Below are 21,572 nucleotides of genomic sequence, written 5' to 3' on the forward strand. Positions count from 1 at the left end.
TACAGCAACAAGAACAGAGCAATGAGCATGTGCAGAGATGTTCGGAGCAGATAGATAGAGTTATGCCAATGAAGCTCAATTTTTTTGGATTCACCAGGGTATTATATATTTTCACTGTCCACAAAAATTCAAAGCTAAGCCATTCGGAGTTCTTGGATTAATACTCCAAATCCATTTGTAAACGATTGCAGCCTCCCCAATTAAGGGAAGGCCCAAGGATGCATGCAAGGTAAGATTGTTAGAATGGTGGGCGTGAAAAAACAGACACTTGTTTTTTAGGAGTTAATTATCCCACTATGTTTGCTGCATGATTATAACAATATTTTTTCTAAATACAACAAAATAAAAAAAATTACAGATAACAATTTTATGATTTTTCAGAAGAAATTCATATTTAAATTTAAGAGAGAATATAAAAAAATATATAGAGTTCAGAATAATTGTTCGTGATTATAGACACCTCTTCAAACAGATATATCTGTTGATTGTTGAAGACATTTTTTCAAACAGATACAGGTATATTTGAATAAAAATAATAAAAACCAATGTTTGAGAGCAGTAAGCAAATTCTTTCAGAGTATTAAACAAAAAGAGCATTTTGTCTTTCCAATGGATGAAGTTTGTTCCATTAAATCGATCCAATTTTACAAATTCTTAATTCATAATAGAAATAGTCGTCGATTCCATAATTAATTTCTAAAAACTGTTAGAACGGTGGGTATATAAACTGATTTTGAGACGTGAAACAAAACACTTTTTTTCAGAAGTTAATTGCCCCACTATGTTTACTGCAGGATTGTGACAATACTCTTTCAAGATACAATAAAATAAAAAAAAGATCACAGACATTAATTTTTTCTAACACATTATATTTAAATTAAAATTTTCCACAATATAAACACTTCAAAAATCTTTCAATCTGTTTACATGAGAGTCTTTATTTTTATATTCTCATAACTTATTTAAACAAGTTATTAAGTTATTTTTATAACAAAGGTGTCAATGGAATGCTTTTAATTTTTGAAGTTATTAATATTTTGAACTATTATTATAGACTTATTTTTAATTGTATGTGGTTGACACATTTTGATATGGTTGGCTTTTGGGGTGTCCTTCAGTTCAAGAATAAATAGGGTTTATGGGTCTCTAATGCTTGACGTTTCTTTGTTGGGACCATGAGTACCAAAAATATATTAATCATTATAAGTGAGATTTCAGTTAACGCAATTGTTGAAACTACTTTTAAAATTATATGATTTGAAGCGAAAATAATTAAAAAGTCCCATTTGTGTGACAACTTTCTAATTGTTAAAATAACATTAAATAAATAATATAAACCTAAGGAATTAACAACATAACTTTCTTATTATTAAAAAAACAACATAACTTTCTTATTATTAAAAAAACAAGATACTTTCTGTATGGAAATTCATAATTTCCCTACAATTATTATAAAAATAAATTTTTTATATAATACGATAATTATTTAAAATGGATCATAAAATGTCGGTATAAGATAGGGTGACGTGATAAGAGTCTAATAAGGTAACACGCAATTTCACTCATAAAAAGAAAATTTTAAATACAGTGGCATCCGGTTTTTTATTAAAATTCGTCCACTCCTAAAAAAATCGAGTTTTCACATAAAATTATTATTAGCATGTATAATTTAATAAATTTTTATAATGTCTATAATCACATAATAACTGAGATTTCTCGTCAATTAGTCGGCAACACTATTACTAAATTTAAAAAAAAGTGCTATAATTAACTATATTTTCTTATAATATAAAAATTAATAATCACAAAAATAAAAGGTACACGATTATTACATAACTACTATTTGAGTTCAGAGTAATTTTTTATACAAGCCATATTCTTTATTTTATTAACTTGTTGCAAAAGTATTAATTATCTCATTTTTTTTTTTTATAAAATTAACCAATCGCAATAAAATTTTATTACGCCTACATCAATTTTAATTATAAAAACTTATAATAATAGAAGAATGTATTATTTTCAACTTTTAATAATATCTACAATAATATTTTTTATAATAAGTTTTTCTCCACGAATTTTGCGCTCTCTAGATGGTCACCCTTATTAATGTCTATTCAAATTAACATTAGACTTGTCATACCAAAATTTTAATTTTATACATATACTTTGATTACCATTTTATTTTAAATTTTAATTTTATACATATACTTTGATTACCATGAAAGGGAAAACGAATACCTTTTACCATCACATGAATAATGACAATATGTGATTTAAGTTGTCACTTGATTTTATATGTGTTTAATTTATATAATAAAAGAATTATTTTAATTGATATATATTTTTTTGTAGGTGATGAATGCCTTATAAAAATAACATTATTAGTTAATAATTGAGTGATCGTCACATAATACGAAAAGATAAAAACTTTAATTGTGATAATATTTTACTCCATGGATGAAATTTTAAAAATATATAATATAAAATAATGAATAAAAATATTAACAGTCACCTTTTAAATATCTGTTGAATATTTTTTATTTTATTATAAGAAAAATATTTATTACATTACTTATTATTTTCTCTTTTTCCATCAATAAGATCATCAATTAAAAAGTTATTGTTACTGATATTTGTTAATATAATTTCACATTTTAATGAATTTAAATAATAAAAAAAGAATTTGTCTTTTGAGAAGGGGAAGCATGCATAAACCGAGTTAATGAGGTGTGGTGTGGGGAACAATTGGTTTGGTATTGGCCAGTGAGATTTAGATTTTGTGCATCCATAAAAGCCTTCACTTTTCAAACAAGAAAAATATCAAACTAAGGACTTTGACTTTGTCTCTTCTTCTCTTTTGTCCCTTCTTCATCGGTAATTTGACTATTAGCCCTTCTGGAAAATTTGGTCCTTGAGAGAGAGACACAGATTTTATTAGCACCACCCACAACTATTAATAAAATTAAGCATAATTTAATTATATGTGAATTAAAAAAATTTATTCAATTATATATTAAACTTAATTTTAATAAATACATATATACGCTTTGAGAACCTTTCCTCTTCCCCTAATCTTTTTTTTTGGCTTCAAGATCCGTGAGATTAATATTGGTATGTTCATAAGTTCATACAGAATATCCAAATCATAATAAACAGTAATGGTCTATTATTACCCACAGAAATTAGATTCTATAGTTGAATTCGTCTTTATCTTTTCCCTTTTTTTTTAAAAAAAATATTGATAATATTGAATTGTCCTCTTGACTTGGCCGATTGTGATTAATCATTCTTGACTGGGTAGCATAGCTAATCTAGTCAATTAATCATTAATTAACAGAGCTGTGTTACATATTATTTTATATATAAAATTGGATTCGACGGACACTTAAATTCGTATAATTCATCATATTAAAAATAATTTTAATGCTATTAAATTCAATTTAATTAATATGTTGAATTCCATGTTTTCAAATAAATTGAATTGTGGTGGCTTCATACCCCACTTTAATGATCATTTTGAATTATTCATCTGTTGGAATTATGCATAAATCTACGTTCTTTGAATCATAGTAATGATTTGCACTTCTTCTAGAGATGGAAGACATCATCAACTTACCTTGAAACAACTACCTATACTTAACCAAATAAATATATTGTAGTAAAGCCAGTGTTTAAATTTGACCCAGTGGAATGGAAAATTTTATTTGTCCTAAAACTCGGGAAGAGGCATTTAGTCAAAGTAATTAACATTAATCTCCTTACTTATACAAAACCATTCATTCTTCTCCAAGTATAAATCAGATGAACTAAAATATTTTTAAAATATAATTCTATTTAAAAAAAATAGATAAAACTCACTTTACATATCTTGAATCCATAATACTCCACTTAAAAATTTATTTATATAAAACTCTTTATTTTACATCTTTTTAAATTATTATATTCAAATTAAATTAATTTAATTTATTCAATTCAATTTTATGTTTGAAAAATATTAAATTTCAATACATTATTTTCACAAAAGCAAAAAAAAAAATTGAATTGATCAACTCTTTATGATTGATTTTGTTGATTTTATGAGCCTTTTATAGAATAAAATATTTAATTTTATGAAATTTATAGATGATTAAAATTTTTTTAAAAAAAAGGCTAACAAAATAGGCCTAATTGACAAATGAAACTAAAATATTTTCACTTCTAATTGATTCAATTCCTAATTCAATTTGATGTAATTCAAGTCCTATTATTTTAAAATACATTAATTTAATGCGTTTCAGAATTAAATATTAACGTAATTATTATATTATTTTTTGACTGAAAAGCCTTCATGCTATCCATATATAAGTTGAAGACAAAATGTACTTGAGGGTTTCACAGTCTACCCTTGAATTGCAATGGGCTGAAAATCACACTCTATATGCTAGTCTCACAGATGGTGACTTTTAAATGAATAAATAATAGTCACCCACATCTTCAATGGAAAATCATACCAAAAAAAAGAAAACACCAATATTTTATGATATAAGGTCAAATATGCATACGCAACTTCTAGAATCTTTTTTATTTCTTTTAATGAATAATGCAAAGTGTATATTATAATTATGCACCAAAACTTTGAGCCCTTTAATTTGGGTTTGGAATTATATTGAAAATTAGCATATAAAATATTTTAAAAAGAAAGGAAAAGCAGCAATTACCGGTGATGATACATATGTGATCACTTTAAAGGAATTTACGGGGAATTGAATGAAATTTTATAAATTAAAAAAAAATGATTTTTGTATTAAAAATAATAAAAAAATAAAATAAATTAAATTTTTATAAAAAATTTTTATTTCAAATGAGGGGTATATTTACACAAAGACATTTATTAGTACACCCAATTAAGTTTAATTGTAATGGCAAGTCCTTCTCGTGCCCTTCCAAAGGAAAAAAATATATATATATATATATATTTTAAAATTTGAAAACAATTTTTAAATAATTATAATTATTAGAGAGGGAGAAAGAAAAATCTAGAAGAAGCGCATGTGGTTCTAAGGATTTATATTTGACACTCCTTTTGTTTTGTTTTTTTTTTTTTTTTTTTAAAAAAAATTGTTTTTAAGGTATTTGCTCGTAATCAATCAAGTAGAACAATGAATATATTAAATTTTAATAAAAATAAAGATAATAAGACTATATTATATATTGATTAAAATGTTATGCAAATTAAATTAATATTTTATAAATGTTTCACTTATATATTTAGAAATATTAGCTTAAAGAAAAAACACCTGAGGGAGTATTATAGAAGGATTAATCGGTGTATAAAAAAAAAAGGGGAAGAAATGGGTTGCATTGAATAAAATCCCATTTCTCCTTTAATGAAGTCTCCTGCGATGGCTACAGATAAACTAAAACAAAAGGAATCAACCAATACGAAGGAAAGACTCTTTCCTATGCTAGCTCTCTTTGGTCCCTTATTACCACAGAGTCAAACGCAAGACTTGACTCTCAGCACAGCCACAGCCACCGCCTCTGCCTCTGTAGACTTATTATATATCAATCAATGTTTTTTATCTTCAAAGTTAATCTGTTCCATCACGGGCATACACAAATTATACGCCAGCAGATCATCAGAAAGAAAGCAAGAAAGATGAACAGCAATAGCGCTAATACTCGTCCAGATATGGATGATGATGATGATGAGGAAGAAGAAGTTGCACTTCCAGGGTTTCGCTTCCACCCAACTGATGAAGAACTTGTGGGGTTCTATCTTCGAAGGAAGGTTGACAAGAAACCACTCAGTATTGAGTTAATCAAACAAGTTGATATCTACAAATGTGATCCATGGGATCTTCCAAGTATGATTTCATTTATTTATCTCTGTACTGTTTCTCGTTTCTGCATGGTCATTTTTTGTGGGATTTCTTTAGAAGGAGATGCTATAATGAAAAGACTAGGGTTTTGATAGAGAATAATCTCAGGAGATTGTTTGGATTAATTTAATTATATCGAAGTAACTTATTAATTATGTGCTTTTTTTTGTGTATGAAAGCTAGATATCTATTTTTCTGAAACATCTAGGGTTCTTTCAAACTGATAAAACTACTGTATCTCATGTATTTATTCGAAAGGAAAAGCTTGATCAGCTTGCTTCTTTTTTTAATTACGAAATATGAAGCAGTCAATTCCAGTGCAAAGTGCAACTTTTAGATTGCATATCTTTAAAATGAGATCAAGCAAAATAATGATACATATGAATATGTTAACTACGCAATGAAACATATGGGTTTTGTGTTTGTGGATGATACAGAGCCTAGCAGTGTTGGAGAGAAAGAAGGGTATTTCTTTTGCAAAAGAGGGAGGAAGTACAGGAACAGCATTAGACCAAATAGAGTGACAGGATCTGGATTCTGGAAAGCAACTGGCATTGACAAGCCTGTGTACTCGCATGGAGGAGAAGGCCGAGACTGTATTGGCCTCAAGAAAACGTTAGTGTACTACCGCGGAAGTGCAGGAAAAGGCACCAAAACCGATTGGATGATGCACGAGTTTCGCCTCCCCACCAACGATAGCACCACCACCACCAACCTTGCCAATGTTAAAAGCTCTACTCAAGAAGCGGTATGAAAGAAGCTATGTATGATATATTATATTTGTAAATAAGCCATTATTCTACGGGAAGAAATTTTATATTTCTTTTGGTTCATGAAATCACAGGAAGTATGGACGTTGTGTCGAATCTTCAAGAGAAATGTGTCGCACAGGAAGTACACATCAGATTGGAGAGAATTATCTAACAAACGTCAACCAGCTGCAATTGACACAAGCTCAAAGACATGCAGTGTAGATTCTAATAGCAGAGAAAATTACCTTAGTTTTGGTGCTCCACACATTCAATATAGCGATAAGAAGCCAGTTTTAAATCATGTCAATGAGAGGAAACAGTTGCATGCGGAGCAGTTGAGCTCCATAACGAAGCCTGCATCATCTATGGCAACCTCGTCAAATATTCAAAGTCCTTATTGGAATGAGGCCTTCACTTATGGCGATTGGGATGAACTTAGATCAGTTGTGGAGTTTGCTTTGGGTTCTCCTTTTCTCTAGTTTCTACAATTTCTAGCTCTCTCGCCTGTTTGGTTTTGTTTACAAAGACAATTCACTTACCATGAATTTAGCTCCGAAGAGAAAGCTCATGTAATCTATATAATGACTTGTTCTTGGAATGTTCATGGGAATTGAATAATTAGACGATTATGTTATATGTCCAATATTTGTTTTAAATTATTTTTTTTAACTAAATAAAAAATCCTAAATTAATAAGCAAAGAGAGTTTTTATAATGTAACTCTTACAACCATATAAATTATGATATATAAGTATTTCTCACTAATTCAAGGAAGAGTAGCTAAGCTACTTACATGACATTTATTCATGAATTACAAGAGGAAAGGCAAGAAGATAAGAAAATAAGCATGTACAAAATTACAGAACTAAAACGGAATAGCTACTTTTTCTTGTAATAATATAATTCTTTAAATCATGAACAAATTTTGTCGAGTTTTCAAATTTATCTAATTAATAGATTTTGTACAAAAGAATTTATCATGAAAGTGTAGTATTTTGTCACATTCAGCGTTCAAACCATACTGATAAGAGTTTTATGAACATTTGAAAATTTGATTAACAAAAATAAAAATATTTTTAATTAAAGAAAAAAAATTAAGTTAAATATAATAACTTCATTTTGTGTATAATAAAAATATGCAATATTTCAAATTATTAATCTATCATTTTATTTCTAATAATGTAGAATCATTTTTAACATTATTCTTAAAAACCATTATTTCTTGTGTTCACAAAATCTCAATGTAAAATAAAAAATTTTATAAAAACGATAAATTTTTCTATACATTCCAGTGTCTATTTGATTTTGAAATCATTTGCAGTTTTTCTTTTTTTTTTAGGAAATTCATTTGCAGTTTAAAAAATAATTAATAACATTTGTCTGTTTGGCCCAGACGATTCGTGAAGCCGACGAGTAGTTGCAGTTACGCGAATTGGACCTGAGCTTCCAAGCCCAAATGCTCCATACTTCTGCGCTGTAGTCTATCTCAATTTCTCTCTTCTTGACGAGAAATCTTTCTCTAGTCTTATTCTGCTCCCACGTTTGGAGACTCAATTGTATTTCCCATCTGAGAATCATTTCGGGAGTGGAATAGCAGCAAAAAAGATTCGCTTACTAGCTGGATTCATCAACGAGCAAAAGGTAAGTTTCCCGTTTCTTTATTATTGTTTTCTTCTACCTCATTTATTTCTTTCTTTTTTTTCCTCTTCAACTCTTTGAATCAATCGATGTGAAAATCGTAGCTTCACCTTTACCAAGTGCAATGTGAACTTGTCTAGGCTTCTCATATTATATGATCTATTGTCTAAGAAACTTTGCTTTACTTGTTAATCGAAGATTTAGCATATTCTTGCATGCATTTGACATATTCCAGCTTACCCTTTTCTTCTTGTTAGTGTTTCTTTGTGCAAGATATTAATCAGATTTATGAACTTTAAACTAGAACTAAAGCGTTATGGGCTATTTTAACTTTCATAGGTAAGAAATTGTCTATGTTAATCCTTGTCGAATTTGGGATGTCTCTTGGAAATTGTATTGTCAGTGGTGAATTTTTCTGCTACTTTAATCCACAAGTCCGTTAGCTACAAGAAACCCATTGAAATTATGGGGATTTCTTATCATGGGATGGGAATACATCAATGGGAAAGAATTATCGTGACTGCTTTGATGATTAACAAGATGGAGGATATCTCTAGGGCAGGATACATGAAATAAAAAGAAAAGGGTAAGAAGGATACCTAGTGAGAACTTTAACCCTTTTTTCTTCTCCCTTTTCTTTAAAGAACTATGAAGTAATTCTTAGATGCAAACAATGATCTCTGAATTATGTTAAAGGTGCTGCTCTTGAAATGATTTTTTTGTTACATTTATTTTGGCAATTTTTTCTAGATTTCAAATTTTCATTATTTCTAATCAGATGGTAGATCGATATTGGATTGGTTTGTCTCTGGTGCTTTCATGTCTCATTCAAGTTTTAGATGCCAGTGCTGGTGATGCTGATCCAGCCTACAGGTAACTTTTGTTTTCTCATGATATTGTTTTGTAGTTGGGTTGGGGCTATAGTATTATAGCCTTTACTGAGGTTAAAAATCAAAGTTGGCCATGTCCTGAGTTTCACATTATAAATGTTTTCAAGATTTTGCATTGGTATCCTTGTGAATCACCTTATAGGTGAAAGGTCATTTACATGTAAACCAACAGAGGCTGGTCTTAATTGTGTTCCTCACATCTCCTAACCTGCTGCTCGCAAGCCCTCTCTCTCCATTTATACACAATGGCTTCAGTAGTGTTTTTCATGGCCCTTGTATATTGCTTCAGGCCTCCCGCAATTATGTTCTGGAATCTGGATATTCTGTGGCTTTATGCTCTTAGTTTATCTGAAAAGAAATCAGAGAAACATGTTACTTTTCTTACTATCAGAGGATTTTAGTCAAAATGATACCGGGATCCATTTATTTCTATTTCCTTATAGTTCTACAGTCAACACAAACTGGCGAATCCCAACTTTTTTCTTTTATGAACACAATTGTATGAGACAAGTGCAAAAAAAATGGTGCATGCGAAGCACTGTTATTTTAAATACTGTGGAACTACATAAAGAGAGACATTGAGGCTTCACCAGATGCCATTTTTCCAATGCTTAGAGGACCTACTATGGCTACTTAGAATGAATCATTGATCCTCTCTGTTCTTCAACTGATGCAGTGACTAATTATTGTAAATGTCTCATTTTGAAACATGCATGGAAATTCGTGCAAATGGGAAAACAAACTCATGTCTGATGGTTGATTATTGTTCTCGTATATGAAATAATTGTCTTTTTATATCTTTGCCTACTTGTTCACACAGCCATGTGTGGCTAGTTGCTTGTTAAGCAATCATTATTGGCTAGTTCTCATATGTTCAACAAAAGCTTTTCCCCTCGTATCTTATTTGTTTCTGAATTTTATCACAGGTACATTCTTCTTAATTAAGTTCTTGTACAATTCCAATTTGAACAATTATACTTTTTCAAATGGTATCATTGTAGTGGCTTTTCATTATATTTCTTGTGTTGGTTACCTGATTTTGGGTCCCTTTGGATTATGTTATAATTCGCTTCCTGGTATCCTTTGTTGATCTAATTAATTTTTGCCTTTCCATCTAGAATAGTTCATTTTTCCTATGTGTACTGGGGAGATTTTGGTGTGTGGATAGATGATCTATTTTTTCTGTTGTGGAATTTAGGGCTTGTGTTGCACAATGTGAACAAACAGGATGTGTGGGGCAAAGATGTTTTTCACACTGCAAATTTTCATCAGATGGTTTCTCAATTGATGGTCCATGGTACATGCAAGAGCCTCTTTACTTGCGGTGGAAACAATGGGATTGCCAAAGTGATTGTCGCTACCATTGCATGCTTGATAGAGAAAAGGAAAGAGAATCATTTGGCCATGGTCCTGTCAAGTACCATGGTAAATGGCCCTTTAAGCGCGTATATGGAATTCAGGTCTGGTTTTAGTAATTTATCACTAATGGTCCTCTTTTGTCATGTTATTTCTGATCTTACCACAGTTTTCTAGATTATGCATCGACTTATTGTTTCATTACAGGAGCCAGCCTCTGTAGCTCTCTCTGCACTCAACCTTGCAATGCATTTCCATGGTTGGCTATCATTTTTTATCCTCCTGTACTATAAATTACCCTTAAAACAAGATAAGAAGGCATACTATGAATATGCAACTCTGTGGCATATCTATGGATGCATATCGATGAACTCCTGGTTCTGGAGTGCTGTTTTCCATAGCCGGTAAGCTTCTCTTTTTGCATCAGGATGAGAACGCACTACTGTGTGTGTCACTTGGGTATATAGAGGCAGGCCCTAAATTTTAATGTTTTCTGCTGCAATGAACTCTAGAATATAGATTTTACACGAGTGCATCATGCCCATTTAATATGGAACAGAATGGGAACAGTGTGCAAGTTGCATAATAAATATATATTTCTAGTTTTAGCAATTGGCATATAGTTTTTTACCATCACATACACACTGAGAAAGATATATCAAATGTAAAGATTTGTTAAAATTTTTTTCAATGTCTTATCTTGGTTTTGTACTTTAACCTGCAGAGATGTGGACTTGACAGAGAAGTTAGACTACTCTTCTGCAGTGGCATTATTAGGTTACTCACTCATTCTGGCTATACTAAGAAGTTTCAATGTGAAAGATGAAGCAGCAAGGGTCATGGTTGCTGCTCCACTGCTTGCATTTGTGACTACTCATATATTGTTCATCAACTTCTATAAGCTAGACTATGGTATTTTACCTGCCCTATTGTAACTTACAATCTTCGTGTCCATAATTAGATCATAATATATATCATTTAGTGGCTAAAAGTATTGAAAATAGCTAAAAATATATACAGAACATAAATCTGACCGGAGCAGATTTCTTACAATAAGCCCACTGGACATGACCATGGTGTCATTAGAATCTAATTTTAAAGCTACAATGGTATGGACTTTTGGGGTTTGAAAGGATGCTTGTTTCTAAGAGGGAATAATGCATTGTTACTGCCGTAGTACCATTTGAGCAGTTGTCTGAAGAAAGGGGGGAGAGAGAGAGTGAGAGAGAGATGTGCAGTGTGATTGTTTTTTTATTTCGTCCTATCTCTGTAATGCAGAGTTTTCTTTTAAGTAGTGGTGACAAACTGACATGATTGTGAATATGTTACAGGTTGGAACATGAAAGTTTGTGGCACAATGGCAGTGGCTCAGCTTCTCATTTGGGCAATTTGGGCTGGTGTCAGCCGCCATCCTTCTCGGTGGAAGTTGTGGGTTGTGGTTGTTGGAGGTGGTCTTGCAATGTTCTTAGAAATCTACGATTTCCCTCCATATAAGGGATTCTTGGACGCCCATGCTCTTTGGCATGCAACTACTATCCCTCTTACCTACATTTGGTGGAGTTTCATCAGAGATGACGCCGAGTTCCGTACCTCTCACCTCCTTAAAAAGGCCAAGTAGCTATTTGGAAACAAAAAAAAATTCATGTTAAACATATGATATGTTCTTGAACCTGACAGGATATTTTTCAGGGGGGATACAAGCTGCTTAGTCAAAATATTGAATTTGGTTGAAAAATTATTGTGATGGATCAGATAATGGTGTGGAACTGCTTATGTTTGGATTTTTTCCCCCCTCTCTCATCTTTTTTCTATAGAAATTTAGCTGAGCATCTGAGGCTTTCTTTTCCAGGCTATTCATTCAAACTGCCTAGTGATATTTTTGGTTATGATCTGTTAGATATATAAAGATTTCTTTTTTCCTTTTTTGACAACGTACTGAATAAAAATAAGATGATATGACATGAATCATACTCATCCATCCATTTTATAAACCCGAAAGTAGCTCTTTTGGCCAACCAGTGCCTGTCTGCCACTCGCTTCAGTTAAGTTTTATTAAAAGAATCAAATTTTTTATAAAATATTACTACGGTGTCAATATTTCAATATCTCAATAACAAAAATGTCAGTGTTTACGCATTAAAATTTTCATTTAAGCGATTTTTAAAGTTTATTTTCTTTAAAAAATTCGGTTAATATTGTTAAATGCAATAATTAACGGAATTTTTTTAAAATATTTTTTTCACCAATTGAAATACCGCTGTTGGGTTTTAATTTAAGACAAAAAAATCATAACAAGCGTAAGTCTGACGGCATGCGTATAACCACACGCATTAAAAAAATACCAACCTTCTCACTACAGGCTGCACATGCAGATCACGCGCACGTGCTGTCACTGTAGCTCTTTTATCCCAGTGGCATTATTTCGTAATTCCTTCAAACTCCTTGCCTACTTGCTTACCACCAACCCTTAATTTTTTCCCAAAACCATTTGCTGCTGGCCTGCTGCCTTAGGATCCCATGTGGTCCGTGTGATAACCGCAGTCGGTGCACACCTACGTGTCGCAATCCTGTTCGTCTGTGCGGACTATAAATGACCACCAGTCTCACCTAATAGAGTAGGTGCAGTGTGTATCCATAGACTTTCTCATTCTTTCTTCTTAATTCAATATCCATGTCTTTCAAAGCGAGAGATGGGGAAGTTGATTCTGTTACCGGCGGTCTCTAATTCGCTTGGTGCAGGTCGGGAACTGATTAGCTTCGCTTGCATATGTACGTATATGTTTTCTCCTTATTATGCCAGATGGCAAGTCTTGATTGGTTGAGATCGGACAGAAGCGAATTGGATCCCGCCTTGCATCAACTGAATCGGAGACCGCGGTGAAGGGTTGCATGGATCTCGCGTTTTATTTCCTTTTACTGTTCAGATCTCAGGTTGAGGCATTATTTACACATTTGTTTTTGTGATGAAGCTGTGGATTATAGCTGAAAAGTGAAAAGCTTCTGATTCATTACTTGAAAATGGAAGCTTTAATTATACTTTTTGGGCGTTTGTTGATCTTTTATTATTTGGCATTAGTAGATCTAATTATTACAACTTCTAATTAGTCTTTCATTATTATGCTGGTGTTAGCCCCTTAATTCATATAATATAAATTGACTATATTTATAGCGCAAAAGATTTTATTTTTTACATGAGTCGATAAGAGGGATAACTTGTTCTCAATAGCTAGAATATTAGATCTAATTAAATAAAAGGTTTAATTGAATAATGAGTTGAAAATTTTTTGAAGTAGGTGTAGAAGCTAATGATTTTGCTCGAACGTTGTTGCTCTAAGGCCCTGTTCAGGCAATACTAGAATAGCTGTTAGCTTTTCTAGTGGTTGGTAGCCAAATAACATTTTGTGATCCACTCTTTAGATAGTGTTCTGACATAGTGAATACACTAAATCTACCTCAAAAATTACTGCTGAGGGCCTGAGCAGCAGTTTGAATTATTTGACATATTTTGCAAAATGTTTGTAGTCTTGGTTATTTTTGGTGATTTGTAGTTGGACTGTACATCAGTGTCTGATCACTTTCTATTTGGTTCTGGCAAGTAATGTTTGAATTTCAGAAGCTGGTGCTTAGAATTTCCCTTGATTTTATTGTTGAGTTGGTGTACTACAGTCGTTGTGTTACTAGTATCTTGCATTGCTAGTCTCACTTGTGTTCTTCAACTCCCTGGTTTTTCTGTATATTCATATGATAAAACCTTTATATGCAGACATGTATTGACAGTGTTTTTACATTCTGCCTGGCACTCCTGGCTTATGTTATCAATTCTCTGTCAAAATTCATCGAGTTTATGATGATCTTTTTGTGATATTGAAGTGTAATTAGAGCAATAGGATGTCATGAAGTAAGTTCACATTACTGTGTTTGGAAGCATCTAAACAAATCAGTGGAAGCACATTTAGTTTTAGCAAAAATGATAATTGGATATATCTAGTTTTAGTTTTATAGTTCCATCCTCAACTTAAATTGGTAATTCTTCTGTTTATAACTCATACACATATGCATACAAACTTAAACTCCATGACAAAAGGCTGACTTCAACAAATGCTCATTTATGTGGTGCATAGTAAAAATAGTGAGCTTAATGCTCCTCATGTGTTATCCTATTGTCTTTTGATGCCTTGAATATGTGCTATATCTATTTTTTTGGCGTTTATCTCTTCTCTCCATCCTGTTGTAACTTCTTAAGTTTTGAGAGAATGTGCATACATGAAAAAAGAATCTCATGCACGTGCTGCATGTGCAGTTCTCTTTCTTATCTTCGCCTTCTTAGTTCTGCAGCCATGTGCCCTATAACGGCCATTATTGAGCTATTTCTGGTATGTTTAAAATAACTACCTGCTGTTTCATGTTTTTGATTTATTATGCAGTTCCTTATTAAATAAATTCTCAAAACAAATGAAATTAAACTTTTACAGATTCACTTTTAGATGGTAGTCTTTGCCATGAGATTGATGCATGGATTTTGACCGCGGTTGCAGTTGGGGCGACATATGCGGGTCTCTGTCACAGGTAATGGAAACAGGCCTGTAAAGGCTAATCGCTATGCAAATTTTTTTAAAAAAATTGCAAAATTCATGAAATGGAAAGATATTCAAGATATGAATATAAATAAGATACCCAATCAAATAATAAGTATTAATACATCAAATAAAGACATTTAACTCATCATTGTTAGTCATTTTAAACAATAATTAATTTATAGCTTAAATAATAATATAAATAATATAGATAGTAAATTTGACAAAAAGAACTGGGCATCTAACATTATTTTCTTTAATGAATAAGTAAAAAATGCTAAAGACAAAGATAGATTACTCAAATTTTATAAGGTATAAATACATGGAATTAGAAAGATGGTTGATCATCTTAGCTTAAGGGAAAAGAAGTGAGATATTTGTAGATAGATAGTTGACTTCGATGGAAATTTGAGAAAAGTAAGATATAATAATATAAAACTTCCCAATTTAGGAATACAATATGAGTTGTTGCCCTCATATGGGCTTAGAATTATAGGTAACAAAACTGTTATCATAATTTAACAGTAAATAACGACCATTACATGAATGAGTTTTCTCTGCCTTTAAATAACGGGTGTAATAGTAATGGGAGGCTCAAAAACCTGTTAAGTAACTGCTGTTATGTAAACCAATGGCTTTTGTTTAAAACCGTGGCTTGATGTGTTCTACTATTGTTATTTTTGTGTCCTCTCAATAGGTTGTTGTGGAATAAGGTAATTTGAATTAATGCGGTATGTTCTCCTGAGTTTGGTATGTTGATGGGTTAACTTTTCCTTTTTGTATTACAAAATTTCTTCAGATGGTGTTTCAATGTTCCATGTTGCATGGCCTCTTTACTTGTGGCATGTTGATTGCCAAAACGATTGTGATTCTTATTATTTGTTCTGCAAAAATGGAACAAACAGTATTTGGTCACGGTCCAGTTAAGTACCATGGAATGGCTGTTTGATGTGTTATATTTCCAGTTTTGCCCTTGTTATAAGTTGCCCGTGTTATAGAAGATGATCTACTGGCTTTTCAGCACATCTATGTTCTCTTATCAATGGACTCCTTAATTTGAGGTACAGTTTTATGTAGATGGTAATATTCTATTTCTGCTTCAGAATCTCTTCTTGTGTTATAAAGAGTGTGTTTTACTGTGTCAGTTAGGAGAGTGATATCCTGAATTTGCATAGGGAAGCTGGTGATAGAATTTTATTATTTTAGCTGTGAAGAACCAGCTTAAATTTTCTCATACCTCAATTAAGCTGAGCTTATTATTCATCTTGTCTTTCTCATGACACTAAAAAGTCCACGTGAATATGCACCAGCGCATAAGCCACCAGCATCTTATGTATGGTTTTAGCTAAGGCTGTAAATGTCATTAAAACTAGGCACTAAAAATATTTTGTTGTGTTGAAGACGATGGAAGGAAAAACTATTTTCCATAGTAATAGTAAGGCCATTGTGCAGAATGAAATCCCCTCTTGTATGGGCTGCACTTGACTTGAATGGATATAATTTTTCTGTGCCTACCTGAGAATTTATAAATGAATTTAATAAAATTCCAAGATACTCCAAATTTCAGTAGAAAAGGGTTCCAATGTGGCAACGTATAATTTTTGTTCTCATTCTGATATGCATGCATGTCTTATGTGTATTCTTTGACCATTGTTTATCTTGAATAGTGTGATTGAATTACAGAGGTCTGAACTCGACAAAGAAGTTAAAGAGCATCTGCGGCATTTTGGAGTGTATTGATCATTCTGGTAGGGTCAGAGTTGAAACTGTAATTTGAATTGTAAATCGCTTGAATATCAGAATTCATTATTCTGGACAAAAAAAAAATGGCAAATGAGTAATTGTGATCATTAAAGTATTCTGATGGAATGATGATCGCGCTAGTGTTCTTTTCTAACAGCTGATGCTTAACTATTTTTTTTCTTTAATGTATTTTCATAGTTGCCCCTGATCGTCCCCCTTTAAAGCCATTGGCGCCACATGTATGCAAGGAAGCCCAATCGAGCTCAAAGCGTAAGCCCAGTCCAAACAACACATATTATCACAATGAACATTATGACATTAAGAAAAAGTGATTAATGAAAATATTTTTTAATTAAAATAAATATTAAATTATTTTTTAAATTTTGAAAATTTTATTTAGATTATTGTATATAAATTTATTAATATTTTTTATATTTTAATTACTATTAAAAAGTTAAAAAAAATTATTTTTTAAAAATATTATATAATATTTTACACGAAAATTTTTTTTAAATATGAATGATTTTTCATAAATAAATAAAATTTAAATTAATATTAAATATTTGATGTGAATATGAGTAAAAATGCTGAATATTATTTATTGCGTATACCTTGTAAGGTAATTACCATTTTCCTTTTTTTATTTTATTAATTATTTAAGAGGTGCAAATGCCTCCTATACACATTCAAATTTAGAGGATTGTTATCCATCTATTTAGATTAAATAAGTCAACTGGTTCTTCTACATTTTTGAAATCAGAAGTATTATAAAAAAAAAAAAAATCAAAATGTTTACATAAATACTTTAAATTTAAATTTTGAATGATAAAATTAAATATTTTTAATTTGTTATAATTATAATTAAAAATATTAAATTGAATTTGAAAAATTAATGATAAAGTATAATATAATTCTTAAAATTTTATATTAATAATAAAATATTTAATTTTTAAATTTAAATTTTACATTGAAATTAAATATATTTTATATTTATTTTATGTAATATTAAATAAATATTTGTTACAAATAAATTTTACTATATAAAACATCAAACATAAATGATATATATTAAAATATTTTATTGAATGTTTATATTTAATATTTTAAATTATGTATATATTTTTTATATTTAAAAAACTTTGTATTAATCATATTTTAAATGAAGTAAAATATTATGTATTTTAAATTGTAAAGTTTTTTTTTATATTTTAAATTTTTATTAATATTTAATATAAAAGTGAGGGTAAAAAGTGAATAATGAAATAAATAAAAAATAATATTATTGTAATAAAAATATGTATTTAAGAATTATTTTATTATTTAAATAGAATTTTAAGAATTATGTTTATAATTTTTCATTAATTTATATAATTTAATTTAATTTTTTAAATATAATTGTGATAAATTAAAAAAATAATAATAAAATATAAATTACTATAAATATTTAAATTTTTTATCTAATAATCCTTGAAATTAGTCACAAACAAGTTACTATACTTATCACTTAAACACTACACATTAACAAAAAGAAAAAAGTTTTGACCGTAGAAGATAGCACGAGTGGTCGGCTATGCTGATGAGGCGTGTGTATGGCCCTTCAGATTCCCCAACCAAAAACTCGATTTAAACTATTAAAAATTATACTGAATTTAATTTAATTTAATTTTTTGCTTTTGTTTCAAATTTGGTTCTTATTAAGTATCAAATCAAAAGGATTCAGACCATATCAAAACAAACGATTATATATATATATTTATAATATTTTTACATATATTATTATTTCTATATAATTGTATATATTTATATGCATATGGCCTGTTTGCAGAATTCAAAAAATACAGCCTTTAAGGCCTAACTAAAAGACAATGACAATTAAGCCCAAAGAAAAAACCCTAAGACCCTGAGTTCACTCGGCCTAGAGAGAGAATCAATTGAGTTAAGAAACCCAGGTTGCTCACCTTCTGAAAAAGCACCAATCGCGTGAAAAGCGAAAGAACAAAAATGACAATGAAAGATCTCCTGCTAAATCAGTTGAAAAAACCAAAAAATGCTCACTTAAGCCTAAAGGAGAACAAACTGAAGATCGTTGACTAGAAGGAAGAACCCTTGCACCAATCAAACCACATGCATCCACAAGATCTAAGCAAAATGATGCTCATGTGCAGAAGTCATATCTGGTTGAGAAAATAAACTGAAGCCTAGGAGAAGCACCGTTTGCTACCTACCGGAGGGGACACAAGGTCTCGAGCCAAGGGGTGTTATTCTGATGGAACAAAAAGGGTACTCAACACCAAAGAGGCAAGAGACGACTAAGAAAAAGGTGGATTTGAACATATATTGTTAGTGTCGACGAAGATGGAGATGATATCACTCTTTAGCTTCCCATTCGAACCTTTCAAATGGTGTTCCACGAGCTATCCCCACCACGTCTTTGCAAATCTTAAGGTAGAGGGGGCTCATAATTGATTCCACCAAAACTACGATGCAAACAGAAAAGCAAAAAATATAAATATAAATACAAAAGTAGCAGAAAAAACCCTTCAATTAAGCAAGCTAACCAACAATCACAAACTAAAGAAAAATATTTACACCCAACTAACAATAGGAAGGGCAAACTTACGGCCAACAGCGAAGAAAGACTCTCCATGCCCAGAGGGGCAGGATATAGAAAAGCTGACAGAGCGGTGGCATAGAAAGAACTTCTCTCTACAAACAACAGTGAGAGAAATATAATTACTTAATCGATATGTATGCATAATGGTATATGTGTATATTATAATTATTCTATATTTTATATATTACAATTACAAATAATTTACAAACTGTTACACTTTCTTAATAACTTTAATGGTACTTAATATATTTTAATTAAGGGTGTATTTACTATATTTATATATAAATATAATTTCTCACATACACACTATAATTAAAAAGCAACTAATATAAAAATTATTTAAAATTAATAAAAAATTATAAGATAAGATAATAGTCAGACTCTATATGCCCAAATCTTGGCGAAATCCAAGTTAGAAAGACTTGAGTCTAAGCTTTAAAAGGGCTTAATGCGCGACTCTAAGTCTCATATGGGATTAGAGCCAATCTAAACTAACCGGACTGGATATGAATATGTTCTTAGGATTCTAGCCCCAAATATCTATTTTCTCTTATGGTAAAACAGACCCCGTAATATCTGAAATCGTATTCAAGTGGTTTAAAGGGAATTAAATAGCTACCTGACGAAAGAGACATCGTATGTCCGTACGTACTGCCAGCATAACTATGGCAGGAGGGTACGGGTATGGAACGACGATTACATATTACTAAAAAACAAAAGAGAAAGGGAATAAAAGGATACGTAAAGAAAATAGAAGCCAAGCTTACAAAAATATATTATGAGTCTAGACTGTAACGACCCGAAACCCGGACCGCTACCGGCGCTAGGATTCAGATCGACCTAAGGTCGCCGGAACCCGTAGCAACCCTACTATGCATCCTGAATACCTGATAAAACCCCATACATAATCATACATTTTCATAAAAATTTAAACTTTTCGTATACCAAGCTTGACCTGAGCATGCATCAAAACTGTAAACCTAAAAACCTCATACTAGAGCCCTCATCAAATGCTCTAGTCGGGTAAACATTTCATACATCAAGCTTGGTTCAATACATCTCATCAATTAAAACATTTACATAAAGATCATGTACCAAGGGATTACAATCTACCAATAGGGCCAAGCACAATACTATCCACAATACATTTCATGTCCACTACTAATCTATTACAAAGACTGTACCATCAACCTTGGTGACTTCCCGCACTATCTCTGCTCCTGCAAACCTGGGGGTTAGGGAAAAGGGGTGAGCTACTAGAGCCCAGTGAGCAAAACGTAAAATATTTTAATAATCATATGCTCGTATGGAATGCATCACAGCACAGACAATACACATCAAGGATGGACTGACCCAAAAATCCCTCTACTCTGTGCCCGGCCCTCGATGGAGCTCCTCAGGACTTCTTTACATACATAAGCTGTGTGCCAGGGGCGTAGAATGGCAGCCCTGGTCTTTCATTACATAACATAACATCTAGAAGGCTAATGGGTCGTCATGTTGTCCATCCACATCAACAACCAATTATGCAATGCGGCATATTCGTGAAATCTAATGCATCCAACCTATTTCATATACATGATGCATGAACATGCTTAAAACATTTGATTTCTTGAAATAAAAGATTAGTTTAGTTCTACTCACCTCTGGCTGACACTGGAACAGCTAACTCACTGTTGGACTTCTCGGTTCCTCGGGTCCGATCCTACACAAGTGGACTCAAATGAGGGACCAAACAAACTCTAACATGACACTAAATATCTCCCCAAAAACCCCCCCTATATCATCATAAAACATGCATGCAAAACAAGCAAAGGGAAGCTGGGCAGGGGACTTTCGGTGGCAGGTTCGGCGGCCGAAACTCCCCTTCAGAGCCGAAAGTCTAAACTTTCGGGGGCGAGTTTAGGCAGCCTAAAGCTGCCTCCACAGGCAGGTTCGGCGGCCGAACATGGCTTTGGCAGCCGAACCTGGGTTCTCCAGAATGGCAAAACCCGATTCGCCTCTCTCATCTAGCCTCCCAAAACCCTCCAAACTTGTACTCAACACTCAAAAGCATGCACAAACACATCATCAAGCATATAGGGGCATAAAACTAGCCTATACTCCAACAAACATCACATTAACATCACATTTCTCATTAAATTA

At 31.6% G+C, this 21,572-nt stretch overlaps 2 protein-coding genes and 2 long non-coding RNA genes across 7 annotated transcripts; 3 read left to right on the plus strand and 1 right to left on the minus strand.

Moving 5' to 3' along the window:
• Window positions 1-5,543: 5,543 nt before the first annotated feature.
• On the plus strand, window positions 5,544-7,250 carry LOC110600329 (transcription factor JUNGBRUNNEN 1). Its single transcript, XM_021737164.2, has 3 exons — window positions 5,544-5,846; window positions 6,299-6,609; window positions 6,706-7,250. The coding sequence occupies exons 1-3, from the start codon at window positions 5,552-5,554 to the stop codon at window positions 7,090-7,092; spliced, it is 993 nt and encodes a 330-aa protein (XP_021592856.1). The 5' UTR covers window positions 5,544-5,551; the 3' UTR covers window positions 7,093-7,250.
• An 838-nt stretch (window positions 7,251-8,088) lies between these two features.
• Window positions 8,089-12,342, plus strand: LOC110600316 (post-GPI attachment to proteins factor 3). Of its 2 annotated transcripts, none has more exons than XM_021737141.2 (6): window positions 8,089-8,253; window positions 9,029-9,123; window positions 10,339-10,600; window positions 10,704-10,900; window positions 11,221-11,408; window positions 11,828-12,342. In XM_021737141.2, the coding sequence occupies exons 2-6, from the start codon at window positions 9,029-9,031 to the stop codon at window positions 12,112-12,114; spliced, it is 1,029 nt and encodes a 342-aa protein (XP_021592833.1). In that variant the 5' UTR covers window positions 8,089-8,253; the 3' UTR covers window positions 12,115-12,342. The 2 variants fall into 2 exon arrangements, with proteins under 2 accessions (XP_021592833.1, XP_021592834.1); XM_021737142.2 differs by lacking the exon at window positions 8,089-8,253 and adding an exon at window positions 8,338-8,836.
• Window positions 12,343-13,119: 777 nt separating this feature from the next.
• LOC110599953 lies at window positions 13,120-16,967 on the plus strand. 3 transcript variants are annotated; one of them, XR_002485624.1, is made up of 3 exons: window positions 13,120-14,869; window positions 14,969-15,062; window positions 15,870-16,967. It is a non-coding gene; the product is annotated as an uncharacterized LOC110599953 (long non-coding RNA). The 3 variants fall into 3 exon arrangements; XR_002485625.2 differs by having other exon boundaries at window positions 13,120-13,427; window positions 14,797-14,869; window positions 14,969-16,967; XR_002485623.1 differs by having other exon boundaries at window positions 14,969-16,967.
• Window positions 16,968-18,689: 1,722 nt separating this feature from the next.
• LOC110600448 lies at window positions 18,690-19,657 on the minus strand. Its single transcript, XR_002485698.2, has 2 exons — window positions 19,434-19,657; window positions 18,690-19,290 (listed from the first exon to the last, which is right to left on the minus strand). It is a non-coding gene; the product is annotated as an uncharacterized LOC110600448 (long non-coding RNA).
• Between the last annotated feature and the right edge of the window lie 1,915 nt (window positions 19,658-21,572).

The sequence above is a fragment of the Manihot esculenta genome, chromosome 14 (assembly GCF_001659605.2).
Source record: "Manihot esculenta cultivar AM560-2 chromosome 14, M.esculenta_v8, whole genome shotgun sequence".
Lineage (NCBI taxonomy): Eukaryota > Viridiplantae > Streptophyta > Magnoliopsida > Malpighiales > Euphorbiaceae > Manihot > Manihot esculenta.

Coding starts and splice junctions, on each gene's coding strand:
- LOC110600329 (XM_021737164.2), top strand. CDS start 5,552: ATGTTTTTTATCTTCAAAGTTAATCTGTTCCATCACGGGCATACACAA. Junction 5,847..6,298: donor TGATCCATGGGATCTTCCAA/GTATGATTTCAT, acceptor TGGATGATACAG/AGCCTAGCAGTGTTGGAGAG. Junction 6,610..6,705: donor AAAGCTCTACTCAAGAAGCG/GTATGAAAGAAG, acceptor ATGAAATCACAG/GAAGTATGGACGTTGTGTCG.
- LOC110600316 (XM_021737141.2), top strand. CDS start 9,029: ATGGTAGATCGATATTGGATTGGTTTGTCTCTGGTGCTTTCATGTCTC. Junction 10,601..10,703: donor AGCGCGTATATGGAATTCAG/GTCTGGTTTTAG, acceptor GTTTCATTACAG/GAGCCAGCCTCTGTAGCTCT. Junction 10,901..11,220: donor AGTGCTGTTTTCCATAGCCG/GTAAGCTTCTCT, acceptor TTTAACCTGCAG/AGATGTGGACTTGACAGAGA.